This window comes from Lepidochelys kempii, chromosome 11, assembly GCF_965140285.1.
Source record: "Lepidochelys kempii isolate rLepKem1 chromosome 11, rLepKem1.hap1, whole genome shotgun sequence".
Classification (NCBI taxonomy): domain Eukaryota; kingdom Metazoa; phylum Chordata; order Testudines; family Cheloniidae; genus Lepidochelys; species Lepidochelys kempii.
Window position 1 is genome coordinate 58501752 of NC_136390.1, and position 13962 is coordinate 58515713.

The window sequence follows — 13962 nt, forward strand, 5'->3', positions numbered from 1 at the left end:
CCAAAGGGCTGTCCCCCATAAGACTATTGTCCTACCCACAAACTGTGACACTCACAGATCAGTAACATGTTGACCGCTACTTCCTTCCTTATGAATTACTATTTGCATTACTGCAGCACCTAGAGGCCCCAGCCATGGCTTTCCAGCTCAGGTGACCAAAGGAGGACACTAATCACTATGTCAAGTTCGATCTTCCTCCTCAGGTATAGCTGGCCAGCAGAAGTCAGAATGACCTACTGAGCTGGGCAGGGAGGAAGAAGGAACAGTGCAGCCCCCTGCACCTCTGTGGGCTGGCATTCTGGAAAGCTGCTAATGGTTGGCTGAGAGCAAGTTAAGCCTGAATTATCAGGCAGAAAACAGGTGGAGCTTGGCCCCTAGCCTGACACTGCTTTCTCTTTCTCCCCACATCCCAAAGAGGCCTCAAGGATGCTCTGTACACCCTTTCCAGGGATCCTTTGCTCCAATCTGCGAGAGTCCTTGAGCCCTTTCCCAGTCCAATGCCTGGATGCACAGATCCTACCTTAATTTCTCCCTCCCACCCCCACATAGATCTGTGCAGTCCTTTTAACTATAGAAGTGGAAATTGAGAGGAATCAAGTGTTTCAGTGTTCTCAGGTTGCAATTCTGCCCTTCGTATGCATAACGTATGCACATCAAGATCGCCCGGCTGGTTATATTCATGCCTATTCATTAGGATGGCATTGTGCCCATACACATGGTGGGAAGTTATTTTCTCTAAGTTACAGCTGCCAACAAAAATGGGTTTAGATGAATAATCTGCACAGAGTTGCAAGGCCCAGCTTCTGCAGGAAGCCCCTGTTCTGTGCCTTAGTGCCACATCCCTCTTTAGTCCTGCTAACAGCTTTTGACAAGTCACAATTCTCAACCCTGTTGGAAGCATCGGACCGATCTAAATGGCAGATAAATGCCAAAACCTCAGCTAGTTCTCTTACGCTGTAAGTAGTAAAATAGAGATATTTAAATGGACAATGGCAGCATGTCATTTGTCAGATGTCACCTTATCATTCAGCTTACAAAACAAGAGCAACATTATAGCTCCATCCACCTGGAAGCAACAGGCTTGTATCTCAGGAATGGAGTCCACTTGCCAGAGGCTACTTCTATTCATATAGTCACACAATACATCTCAACTACTGGAGGGTTCTTGAAGTGCTCCCAATGGATTCCATATTTATGACAATATTACCAGGGCCTTCCTTCCAGCAAATCCCATAGCTGTAGAATAAAAACCTCACCCTGATTTATCAAGTACTGTACAACTGGCTGCTGTTAGCAGTGATGCAGTTTGGTGCAATAGCAACAGCTGTGGCAATAGGGCTCCTGATATAATAAAACTATGCAAGTTGGCAGGTTCTTTTCTTCGAGCTACAGCATGAATCTAAACTTTAAAAAACTCTGGCATAAACTTTGCCTGTAGTTTTTTGCTGTCCTGTGGGTGTCTGTGATGTGGGTGTCTTGGGGAAGTTGGGTGGATACTCTGTGTCTGCTCCCATGCTGTTGCTCATAGGAGTTACAGAAGCATTAAGAGGAAGATCTTTCAGAACAAGGGCAGTAACCATGCCAAGAGCAATCAGCTCACTTGGACCTTCCCAGGGGTGATGGTGTCTTTACTGAGCTTTTACCGTCTGAGCTGGGATTAAGGGAGATGCATTTAGTAGTCCCTGTATGCCTCCTCTGAACCCAGCCCAGAAGATCCAAGTAAGCTAATATTGAAATACTTCACTGTAAAAGACTCAAGGTTAAGTTCTAAGCCTTATCTTGTGAGAGAGCATATTTTTAAATGAAGACAACCAGAGATGTTTGTTTGACTCTGTTCAAGCATCAGAATATCTGCATGAGTTTCTCCGGCCATTATTTCTGCCTTCTGTTTACAGAGTGTTGGTGTAGGAAACAGTGCTTCTCTTGAAGTATCCAGAAATCATGAGGCTCCAGTCCGCAAGTATTTTATACATTGATTACGAGACCAGTGGTTCCTCAACATGCAAAAGGAATTGCTGATTATAGGCATCTGATCACTTCCTTCTTTCTCTCACTCCACACCCCACATAAAGGAAATTGAACTTAACCTCCACCCTGACTTTTTAGGGGACCTGAATTGTATAGGTTTGACAGAGACAGCACTTGTGAACATTCAATACTCAGGTCTACTACAGCTCTCAGCTGAGCTGCATCATGGCAGGGAGCCTCAGATTTCACATCCATTTTAGGTTCTAACAAATCCCACTTCTTGGGCTTGTGTTGATTCAATCTGTCTGCAAATAATTCCAGATCAGGGAAATTAAAAGAAAAAAAATCGACAGGTGCCACTTTAGCTTATACCCTACTCAAACTAAAAACAAATGAATGTAAGTAAAATACATACTCACACAGCCCAGATAAGCCAGCCAGGGCATTCTCTCTCCTTTCCATTCTTTTCTCTGCTGAGGAGAACAACAGGAACACACCTGCTGTCCCTGACTGGGTCCTGCTAAGAGCACAGCTGCTTCTCATCACCCCATAATTAGAGGAAAGGGAAGTAGCTAGTCAAGTTAACCCTGGCTGGTTGCTTGCCTTTTCCTAAAGCTGTGCGAGTCCCACAGATCAGCAGTCTCCACCACTCTAGAGAATAACCCATTTGGGCTGGAACTTTATTTTCAATAGCACCCTGAAGAAGATACCAGGATCTAAAACAGAATTTAAATTGCCAATGCCCTAGGTCTTATTCAGGAATATTTATTTTCTGAAATAGTTATTTGAAAGTAAACTACCCCCAGGAAACAAGATGATTGTTCTAAATAACACAAACTTGGGCGCATATGAATGAATATATATATATATAGGGGTCAATTTAAAATTAATTTTATATATATATAATTAATTTTAAATTGACCCCTTATTGTTGTACAGCTGAATCAAACAGACTATACTTCATATGGATTAGTAGAAATGGGATCTATTAAAACATCATCATCTTTGGACTATGAAATAAGTATTCATCCACAAACAATGTTTTTATTGATCTTCTCAAAGCGTCTTCAGGTACAATATCCATATCTGTACTGCTCTCTACTTTCAGAGGAGCTTGGTTGACTTGTTGACTGTTTATTCATAGTTAGTGCTATAGGCTTTTTCCTGGATGCGTAAAACCATTCTTCGGGCATAAAAATCCCTATATTCCTCAGGCAGTTCCTCCAGTGTTTTCAAAGCCCTGTCCAAAACCTGTACAGCTCTGGAAGCTGCTGTAGGATCTTTGTTTCCATAGGTGTCTGTCTTATCATAGCACTCAGAAGGAAGATGCTTCCAAAAGACATTCACTCCCACTCCAAATTCTTCAGAAATTACATTATGGAACCATAAAGCTGTAGGAAGAAAAAAGTCTAAAAAGATAAACTGCCATTTAAAACTTGATTTCATTTACAACAAAGATGTTTGAACCATCTCAAACTGAATGTAACTGGCATAAGAAATAAACATTGACATTCACTTATGTATAGGTACTTCTGACTCACTACATCATATGCTACAGCATATCAAACAGTGAGTTCCTGATCCTGAAGATATTTATAAGCATGCTTAACTTTATGCATGAGTATTCCCACTGAAAAGGTAAGCAAATGGGTAAGTGTTTGCTGGATCAGGGTCAACCGACTTAATTCTTTGTCCCTGATTCATGTCATTTATCCCATTACCTTGAATGGGAATACTTGCATGAGTAAAGAGTGCAGGATTAAGCCCTAAATCTTTAAGGGCCCCATTCCTGCAAACACTTATGTACATGAGTAACTTCACTCATTGCAGCAGCCGTGTTAGTCTGTATCCACAAAAAGAAAAGGAGTACTTGTAGCACCTTAGAGACTAACAATGGCCGTACTGGGTCAGATCAATGGTCCTTCTGTCTTCCAACACCAGCCAATGCCCAGTGCTTCAGAGGGAATGAACAGAACAGGGTAATTATCAAGTGATCCATCCCCACCATCCACTCCCAGTTTCTGGCAGTCGGAGATTTAGGAACATCTACAGTACTGTATGGGATTGTGTTCCTGGCCATCTTGGCTAATAGCCACTGATGGACTTCTCCCACATGAATTTATCTAATTCTTTTGTGAACCCAGTTGTAAAGTTTGGCCTTTACAACATCCTGTGGAAACAAGTTCCAAGTGTTGTGGGGAAAAGTACTTCCTTTTTCGTTTTAAACGTGTTGCTTATTACTTTCATCGAGTGACTTTTGGTTCTTGTATTATGTGAAGTGGTAAATAACACTTCCCTGTTCACCTTCTCCACACCACTTATGATTTTATAGACCACTATCATATCCCCCTTCGTCCCCTAACCACAATTATATTGTGATACTCAGTTTTCCCACCAAGAATGTGAATCAGTGAAAAGGATCTAGATATTTATGTGTGCTCAGGATCATAGCTAATAATAAAAAAATTAATACCAAGGTAATAAGTTGTTTTTGTCTTCATTATGACGTTATCCTGTCCAATTTAATATTCCAGGATTAGTCACAAACACTGTTACTATTAGCCTGCTTATTCTGAATAGGAAGATGTAAAAGACAAATTTAAAATATTTTACAGCAAATTTTATCACGGTTTGATAATCATCCTGAAGATTCTGATAGAACACAAAGGTTCCTTCAGTGTTTACAAGATCATAAAAGATAGCTCTCCTTACACTGTGAATTTTTGTTAGTTATCTCACGGCTGCTTCAACTAATATTTGATACCAGAAGTATGACTTAACGTCTGTAGATTAGAATTGAGAAAGCTGACTTGAAAACTCAAAATAAACTCTTAAACCCTACCCCACAAAATTATATGGATAAGATCACTTTAAATTCTATTCATGGAGAATTCTTCTCCTACCCTCCACTTGAAGATTATTAGCAGTCAAAACTTTTGTTCAGATAAGGCTTTGCAACTGTTTCAATGATGTCTTTCTAGAAACAATACTGGAATGCTATAGTCTATTTAACACATCTGAAAGCCAGGGAATTAATAAATAAGATTCACTTTTTTCATAAAGTGGTTAAAATTCATGGTTCCACAAATAATATTAATTCTCCCCTGTCCCCATATCCCTGACCTAGGTACTGCTTAGGACTGCACAACAATTACAATTAAAACACACAAACACACACAGATTGTAGGCCCAAGCCCCAACCCTGTAGACACTTACACATATGCTTAACTTTAAGCAGGTGAGGAGTTCCAGTAACTTCAGTAGGACTACTTAGGTGAGCAAAGGTAAGCATGTGCATCAATGTTTCCAGGATTTTAGGGTTTAAAATGATCACTTGTAATTAACAGATTACTCTTTGTTCATTGCCTAGAGACTTGAATTGCCCTTTACATTGCTTCCCTCTTAAATACTTCAGCAAGTGTCAGGCTCTGCTCCTGCAAATTGCTGATGAGGTCGGTTAGAAGATGCGTAGGCCAGCAGAAATAATTCAGCTGCCTGCTCCTAATCTCTGGTGCTGTCTCACCTTGCACAGCAAGCAGTTTTATATTTGCTACTGTTGCAGAAAGTTAGAAGCATCTTAGAACAGAAAATATTCTGACCTTATTTTCAAAGCTGACAATTTGTAATAAAAAAAATGTAAGGACTTAACAGTTCCATCCCTAATGCACATTATGTCATTTGCCTCTTACTTCTGCAGTGAGAAAACATTAGAGCTACAGAAGAAGAAAGTGCCCATTCCCTGTCCTAATTCTGTCATCACTTCTGAATCTAAAGAAGCCAGGTCAGGGAAAGGACAAATTGATTTTAATAGAATAAGGCTATTAAAATATATGCATATTAAGTCAAAAAAGAGCATAATTTTGGTCATATGCAAAGTGTCACACATTAGAATTGCACGGAGGGTTACAAATATATAATTCACACATGGAAATGAAGATTCACAAAATAAAACTATTAAAAATAATGTGGGCCGGAGCGATTTGTCACTTACCTGGAATGAACAACACATCGCCTGCTTCAAGAGAACATTCATAGCGCCTGGCTTTCATAAAAAGGGGATATTTCTCCAGGTCTGGGTTATCCACATTTAAGACCTCTGATTTAGTGCCTAAAGAAGTTTCAACAAAATAATGAACATTCACAAATTCTTTTAACACTGGCCAATGTAAGTTAACACAACACTCTAGGGTATAACAATTATTGGGCCAAATTCAATCCTGGTGGAACTTCATTGACTTCAACTGAGTTCCACCAGGGTTGAATGTGGCATTCTGTAGCCACATTTCAAGTATAACTACAATACTACTGATACCAGAGAGAATTTTCACTGACTATAATAGCCACCGAAGCTAAGTTTCACTGAAACAGTAGAAGAACTCTATTAGAACCTAGTTACAGCCCTCTATTCCTATGCAGTTAAGAACCAGAATGCTTTATTAATCCACAGAACAATTAGAGCATGGGCACCAGGATTGCAAGTTCCCCTGCATTACCCCAGCAATGTTCCTCAACACTAACTTGGAGTGATTACTGTTAGAAATGAGATATTAGGTTAGTCAATGTCACCTCTCTGCTGAGATTTCTAACAGAGTTGCCAATTACGGCAGAGGTTTTTATACATAAATGGGACACTTGCCTACTGGAAACTGAACTGAGAACACCAAATTCAATTAACTGTGTATGACAAGAACATACCTGCTAAATACAAATATGGTGCGTCTCGAGGATTGTACAGTATAACTCTTTTTTTTCCTGTTATCTGGATTAAGAAGTTATCCATTATCTGAAAATATAAGAGTATGCTACAAACATAAATAGCAGACAGATGTTATACAAGAAGAATGGGCAAATATATATTCCATATAATCATTCTGTTATTTAAAATATGTCTGAAAACAAAGACAATATTAAAAGCTTTGTGTGTGTGTGTGTGTGTGTGTTTAAAAAAGAAAGAAAGAAATTGCTACTCCATATCAAATTACCCTGAAAATCTGAATCATATGACATATATTTTCACTCTTAATCCTACATTTTTGGCACTTCTTAATTATAAATGGAAAAAATGCCTCTCCATGTTTCTTTTTAATAACTCCTTTACTTGTCTTTTTTTTCTCCTTTCTTTAAACTAGGACTTACAAGATTTATTGTTAAAAATTCAAAGCAATTATCTGCCTTGACTATCTAGCAAAGCAAAACATAAGGCAGAATATATTTAGAACCGCTTTTACCATCTTTCAAACAGCCTTCTTACTTCATTTTGTTGACCTGACACTAATGAACAGCAATGGGTTTTGCACTAGCTCAACCACACAACATAATATTCCTGTATCTAAACCTGTCTGGTATCACATTGTGGTACTTACTAGACAAATATATGTGGTATCAACTACAGCAGAAGAGCATGAAAACCCACCACATAGATTAGCAAGGAAAGGGTCTTGCAGAGTAGCAAAATAAGCTAATTCTGCAAGGCACTGCATAGCTTCACCCTCCACTGAAGCCAGCAATGTTGAGAGGTTGTTTTTTGCTTGTTTTTTAATTCTTGGCTGCTATTTAAAACAATGAGTAAAAACCCAAAAACCCAGTCTTGCGATTTTTACTCATATGAGGCAAGGGTTTCAGGACTGGGAAATAAACTGAGAACCAAAATGTGCTTAGAATAGCAGCTATATTTAAAATATACAATACCTAAAGTCAGTTATTATTTACCTAGTACCCAAAAGTATGCAAGGCACCTCTCTACCCACCAGCAGGTCCCTACCCCCTATAAGACTTGTAACCTAGTAACCAATCCTGTAATGAGAGCCACACCACATTTCGTCAACAAAGGCAAAAAGATTGTTTGCCTACATCATAGTGTGTCCAGAGTTGCAGTCCTGCTGAGCTGATGCGGAAGACACTGGAGAAGAACTGTTCCTTTTCAAAATATTCTGGGATCTGAATATCTTCTGCTAATGAAGGAAACTGCTTTCTGATATCTGCAATATCCTGAATCAAAAGGGATATAGTTCAATGTTCCCGATAAAATCATATATTTGAAGTGAAAGCAGGTGATTAGCTCACCACTGTGTTAAATCATATAGGCTAGATCAGTGGTTCTCAAACATTTGTACTGGTGACCCCTTTCACATAGCTAGCCTCTGAGTGCGACCCCTCCCTTATAAATTAAAAACACTTTATTATATATTTAACACCATTATAAATGCTGGAGGCAAAGCGGGGTTTGGGGTAGAGGCTGACAGCTCGTGACCCCCCATGTAATAACCTTGCGACTCCCTGAGGGGTCCCAACCCCTAGTTTGAGAACCCCTGGGCTAGATCCTCAGTTGTAGCCAAGGAGCACTTGGCACTGCTGGGGTTTGGACACAAGGGAGCCTTTTGCACAGAATCTTCAGCCATCTGGGTGCTGGTCCTGTCTCCAGTATAAGTTAGGACAGCCTGAGGGGATGCTACTTCAGCCAGGGATCATCAGGACACCCCAGTTACACTACCGTTCTCCTGATCAATCTCTTTATACCAACGGCTGAGGGATGGGAGGTGAGGCATAGGAATCATAATGGCAGCTGTATGGCATCCAGAAAGCTTCTTATGGAGGCTTGGTCCTTCGGTGACCAGCTAAGCTTGGATTTAAGTGCCTAACTTTAAGCACTCATGTTTAAAATTTCTGGCCTAAATTAATTTACAAGACAAATAGGTTGTTTGTGTAAAGGAAATACGGCCCTTAAAGATTTTAAACTGCTGCTCTGAAACACATGCCCCGCAGTCCCAAGTTACTCACCTTTCGTGGGTCTTCACCCAGTGATCGCAAGTAGTATTTCTCATCCTTAACACAAACACAAACGAGACTGATCATTAGAAAGCAAGAACAAAGAATTAGAACATATAGAGCTTTAACCATCTCATTAGATTAATGAAGAGCCTCATTAAAATTTGGTACAACTAAATTCTATTTACAAATTCAGCTATTCTGCTCTCCTGCCCTTTCTTCTATTGCTCCCTGCTGGCTACCTGAAGAAATGGAAGAAAGTGAAAATATGCTAATTAAATGAAACAGGCATATTCAAGGGGGCAGGGAAAGATCTAAGGGTATAAAACACATGTTGCTCCATATGGAGACTTAGATCACAAACTGTCAGCCACTTCAACAGTGCTTTGAGTCTATCCAGTAATAGAGCATATGTAGAAATTAAACCCTTCAGAACACTGACACAGGAAATCACAACAATGTATTTCAGAACATACTGCATGTTACAAATAAATGATGGAAGGAATATTTGAAAAATCATTTGGAGCAGCCCAGCTCCTATTCCCATGTAAACATTCTATAACTAGATTTGGGGGAGGGTGAATTCCTATTAACACACAAACAATTTTTGGACATAATTATGTTAATGTATCTACTTATTAATTACTTAATCAATGCGAATGTTGTAACATTTCTGTATTTTATATTTGTGCCTCTGATAGTTGCTATAGCTTACCTAAACACTTGAGTATTTACTTCTTTTAAAATATCTCACATATATAGTTGCTATTTTAAACATAATGTGTTTTCTTAGTCCCTTATCTTGAAACCTTTACTCATATAAAGTAGTCTTTGGCCACACAAGCAAGCCTACTGTAGTCAGTTATACAGTAGACATGAGGAATGATTAACTCTTGAGCTCCAAGCCAGCAAACCATGCTTAACTCTAAGGTTAAGTGCTATGCTAAAAAAAAAAAATAATAATTTTTTTTTAAAACCAAATCTCAATATATTGACCAAATAACTTATGAAAGAAGATGTGACACTTCAAGGAAATTACCTCAGATATAAAGTACTCGTTATGTTTGACTTCAGCTGCTCTCCGTACAAACACATCAAAAGGCAATGTTCTGAAATATAAATATAAAAATTCATAATGCTAATCAATGTAACAATGAATTATTTAACTACTGGACACACAATACTTAGTACCAGATCAAATTCATGTCTCTGGCCTATAACAATGTAGCAGGACAGATGATTTAATTTGTTTTAAAAAATCATCATACAGACTAACAATTGTTTGCAATAGGATGTCAAATAACTGCCAAGATAAAAATCATATGTAAAAATCTTTCATTATTATCCAGATTGTTCCTACACTAGATCCAAATATTTTTGGCTGTAAGTCAGCTTGTAAAAAGATAATTATTTGGGATCAGATTTTCAAGAGTGTTCACTATCCAAAAATGTTGTGCTCAAACTCTTGTGCTCAATGGGAGCAGCTGGGTGCCAAGCTCTTTAGAAAATATGGCATTTAATATAAATGTCTAAACTAAGCTCCGTTGCAAATATTATTCCAGTTATAGGTGATGAGCATTTTTTAAAATCTGGGTCATAGTTTGTGCTGATTTTTTTGAATAAATGGGTCTGTGTTTTATATATGCTGCCTCAGGTGAAACCTATGTTTACGATTGTCCCAACCTTCCTGTATTTTAAATTAATTCTCCTAAAGTTGCTTCATTCAGTGATTCTATGGGGAAAAGAAAGAACTTTAGCTTTTCATCTGAGAGGACAGCTTCAGATTAGTTGCTATTAAAAAGAAATCATTAGGGCCCAAATCCTCAAAGGTATTTAAAAGCCTAACTTCCACTGAAATAACAGGAGTTAGATGCTTAAGTACCTTTGAAGGTCTGGGCCTACATGCCAAGCCCAGACCCACTGAAGTCAGTGGGAGCAGAATCAAGCCCTAGATGACTGTCAATTTCACAGGGTGAAGAGATCCTCCTAAAATTCTTTAACAACTTTAGCAGATACTGCAATAAATTATGCTTTCTACAGACACATATTTGGTAAGTTTGCTCCTGGTACGGAGTCAATACAAGCATAAAACAGTAAAGGTCTCTTAGATCTGGTCTTCAGTAGACCTTTGCCTGAACAGATATTGTAGCATTTGGCCTGCTTGATACTGGAGCAAAACAATTGAATGTAGTAATGTGACAGGTTTGGTCACCTGATGTGCTGAAATTACCTCTGAGCCCATTTTCCCTGCCAGCTTGGGACTCCAGAACCCTGCCTCATTGAGCCAGACACACTAGCCTGCTGCAACACAGACTCAGGGTCTGGGCCACGCCCCAAAAGCTGAAGACTTTAACTAAAAACAGCTCAGCAGGTTACCTCTTCAGCACCCAGACCCAGTTCCCAATGGGATCCAAACCCCAAATAAATCCATTTTACTCTGTATAAAGCTTATACAGGGTAAACTCATAAATTGTCCACCCTCTATAACACTGATAGAGAGATATGCACAGCTGTTTGCTCCCCAAGGTATTTATAACTTACTCTAGGTTCATTAATAAACAAAAGTGATTTTATTAAGTATAAAAAGTAGGGTTTAAGTGGTTTCAAGTAATAACAGACAGTACAAAGTAAGTCACCAAGCAAAATAAAGCAAAACCATGCAAATCTAAGTCTAATACATTAAGAAACTGATTACAGGTAATATCTCACCCTCAGAGATGTTCCAAAAGCTTCTTTCACAGACTATACTCCTTCCTAGTCTGGGCCCAATCCTTTCCCCTGGTACAGTCCTTGTTAGTTCCAGCCAACATCTCAGGTGGTAAGCAGAGGCTCTCTCATGACTGGAAGCCCCTTTTGTCCTGCTCCATCCCCTTTTATAGCTTTGGCACAAGGCGGGAATCTTTTGTCTCTCTGGGTCCCCACCCCTCCTTCTAAATGGAAAAGTACCAGATTTAAGATGGATTTCATTATCAGGTGACATGGTCACATGTCACTGTAAGACCCCTAGTCTCCATTCCCCATGGGCTGGCCCACACATACACAGGAAGGCTTTCAAGTAACTAAGGCCATTTACAACTAATTGTTTCTGGAGCACCCTTAATGGTCTCTACTTAATATGTTTGCATCAGTGATACAAGTTTATATCTTATTCTCCTAACTCCAGATGTAGAAATAATATATGACAACAAATACGATGAAAACAGTTAGTAGATTACTAGCTTTCTAATGACACTATACATGGGGTATTTAGAGTAAAGCATATTCCAGTTATATCATAAGCATATTTGCATAAAGCCTATGGAGTGCAACATCACAAGTACCAAATGGATTATTTTATGGTGGTTACTAATGCTTATAGCATCTATCAGCACCAGCTAGTTTGATTTCCACCCCAGCACAATTTAATTTTTGATTTTTTTAAACAGCAAGAGGGTAGGGGTAAAAAAAACCAAACAAATAAACTTACATACAAAAATAGTAACTAGAACCTAATACAAACATATTATTTACCATAAGATTCAAATTAGACAATGAAAAATATGATGCACACTTCTCAGGAGTCAGTCTAACTATTGTTAAATATCCTGAATTTCTCATTCATCAGGAAAGATTTTTTTTTCCCCAAGCTGTGAAGATCACTCAAATCACCTAGCTGGTACTGGCTAATATCCATGCTGCATATAGCAATTTATTTCATGCTTCACAGAACATAACAACAATTAAATGCCCAATGTTAGGAAGAAAGTTTCCCCATAGGCAAAGTTATCCATTACAGGGGGTTTACATCTTCCTCTGAAATTTCTGGTAGTAGTCATTGTCAAATATAGGACTACATGGACCATTTCCCTGACAATACACAATTTCTATGTTAGGTTTCAGAGTAACAGCTGTGTTAGTCTGTATTTGCAAAAAGAAAAGGAGTACTTGTGGCACCTTAGAGACTAACCAATTTATTTGAGCATAAGCTTTCGTGAGCTACAGCTCACTTCATTGGATGCATACTGTGGAAAATACAGAAGACGTTTTTATAAGCTTGATCCAGCAGCTTCTGGAGTCAATGGAGAGAATCCTATGGACACTAATGGAAGTGGATCAGACCCCAGAGCCTGAACAACTACATCTCCCACTGAAAGCAGTATGAGTTGCTTGTGCTCAGCGTACGTCTGGATCAGGTCCTTAGCTGGCCATAATGATGTCTAAGTCTTTGTACTAGAGAGTTTTTATTCTTGTAGTAATTTTATTTATTTTCCCCACAGATATAAATACATAGCCTGATTCAGAGAGGTTCTGAGTTCCCCAAGTCCTCTAGAAGTGGTGAAAGTCACAAATACTTAGCAACTCTCAAGACCAGGTATTTAGAGAGCATCACCATACTGCCATATACAAAATTTAGCCCCTAATCTGCAAATCCTAACACACCTGAGCACATTTATGCATGTGAAATATCACCACTGAATTAAATAAAACTACTTACACACATAACATTAGTAAAGTGCATTAGGGCCTGCAGAATCAGACCCTTAGAAGGAAAATGCAAGGATACATAATTGCATATCCCTTTTATATGCCTTTTTGTGTTTCATTTTTTCCCCAGACAGTGAGATAAACACTAAACAATATATATGAGGCAAAGATGTATGACAGAATTGTATTTGCAGTCCAAAAAATAGTTTCAAAATGTTCAATGGTTCAACCAGCTGTGAATAAAGAGTGTACTGACTGTGACACCAGGGTTCACTCATTATAGACTGTAGAACATTTGATTCCAGCACGTATGTCTGTTTTCTTAAACTTTATTAAAATAATAAATGATTGAACACATCTTGTTCACACTTGGGGAAAGCAAACGACAGTTGAAATGAAGACTTTACCATTGCAGAACAACAACAAAATGGCTAAGATGCATTAGACTCTGAAGAATGTTTTGGCAAACTACAGGACATGGACAAATCTAATGAGGAACTTCTTAGGACATTAGACATTCTGCGTGACTTGTCTCCAGACTGAAGGGCTGGTGAAATGTGTGATAGTCTGTATTTTGAGGACACTAGAAACTGCACATGCCCTAAACTTTGAAGTTGATTGTTTTTTAATTGCTGACATCCCTCCAGCGTAATTCTGTTGATTCATAGAATATTAGGGTTAGAAGAGACCTCAGGAGGTCATCTAGTCCAATCCTCTGCTCAAAGCAGGACCAACACCAACTAAACCAACTAGCATTGAACTAGC

The 13962-nt window shown here is 38.7% G+C and overlaps 1 protein-coding gene across 1 annotated transcript in view; it reads right to left on the bottom strand.

Moving 5' to 3' along the window:
* The window catches only part of TYW5 (tRNA-yW synthesizing protein 5), a 19194-nt gene continuing 5232 nt past the window's right edge, over positions 1–13962 (bottom strand). Inside the window, exons 3-8 of the mRNA XM_073306324.2 lie at positions 9773–9842; positions 8746–8790; positions 7819–7956; positions 6664–6751; positions 5960–6076; positions 1–3359 (exon numbers count right to left, since the gene is read on the bottom strand). Coding sequence (XP_073162425.1) covers positions 3103–3359; positions 5960–6076; positions 6664–6751; positions 7819–7956; positions 8746–8790; positions 9773–9842 — 715 coding nt within the window. The 3' untranslated portion in view covers positions 1–3102. The remainder of the gene's footprint in view (positions 3360–5959; positions 6077–6663; positions 6752–7818; positions 7957–8745; positions 8791–9772; positions 9843–13962) is intronic.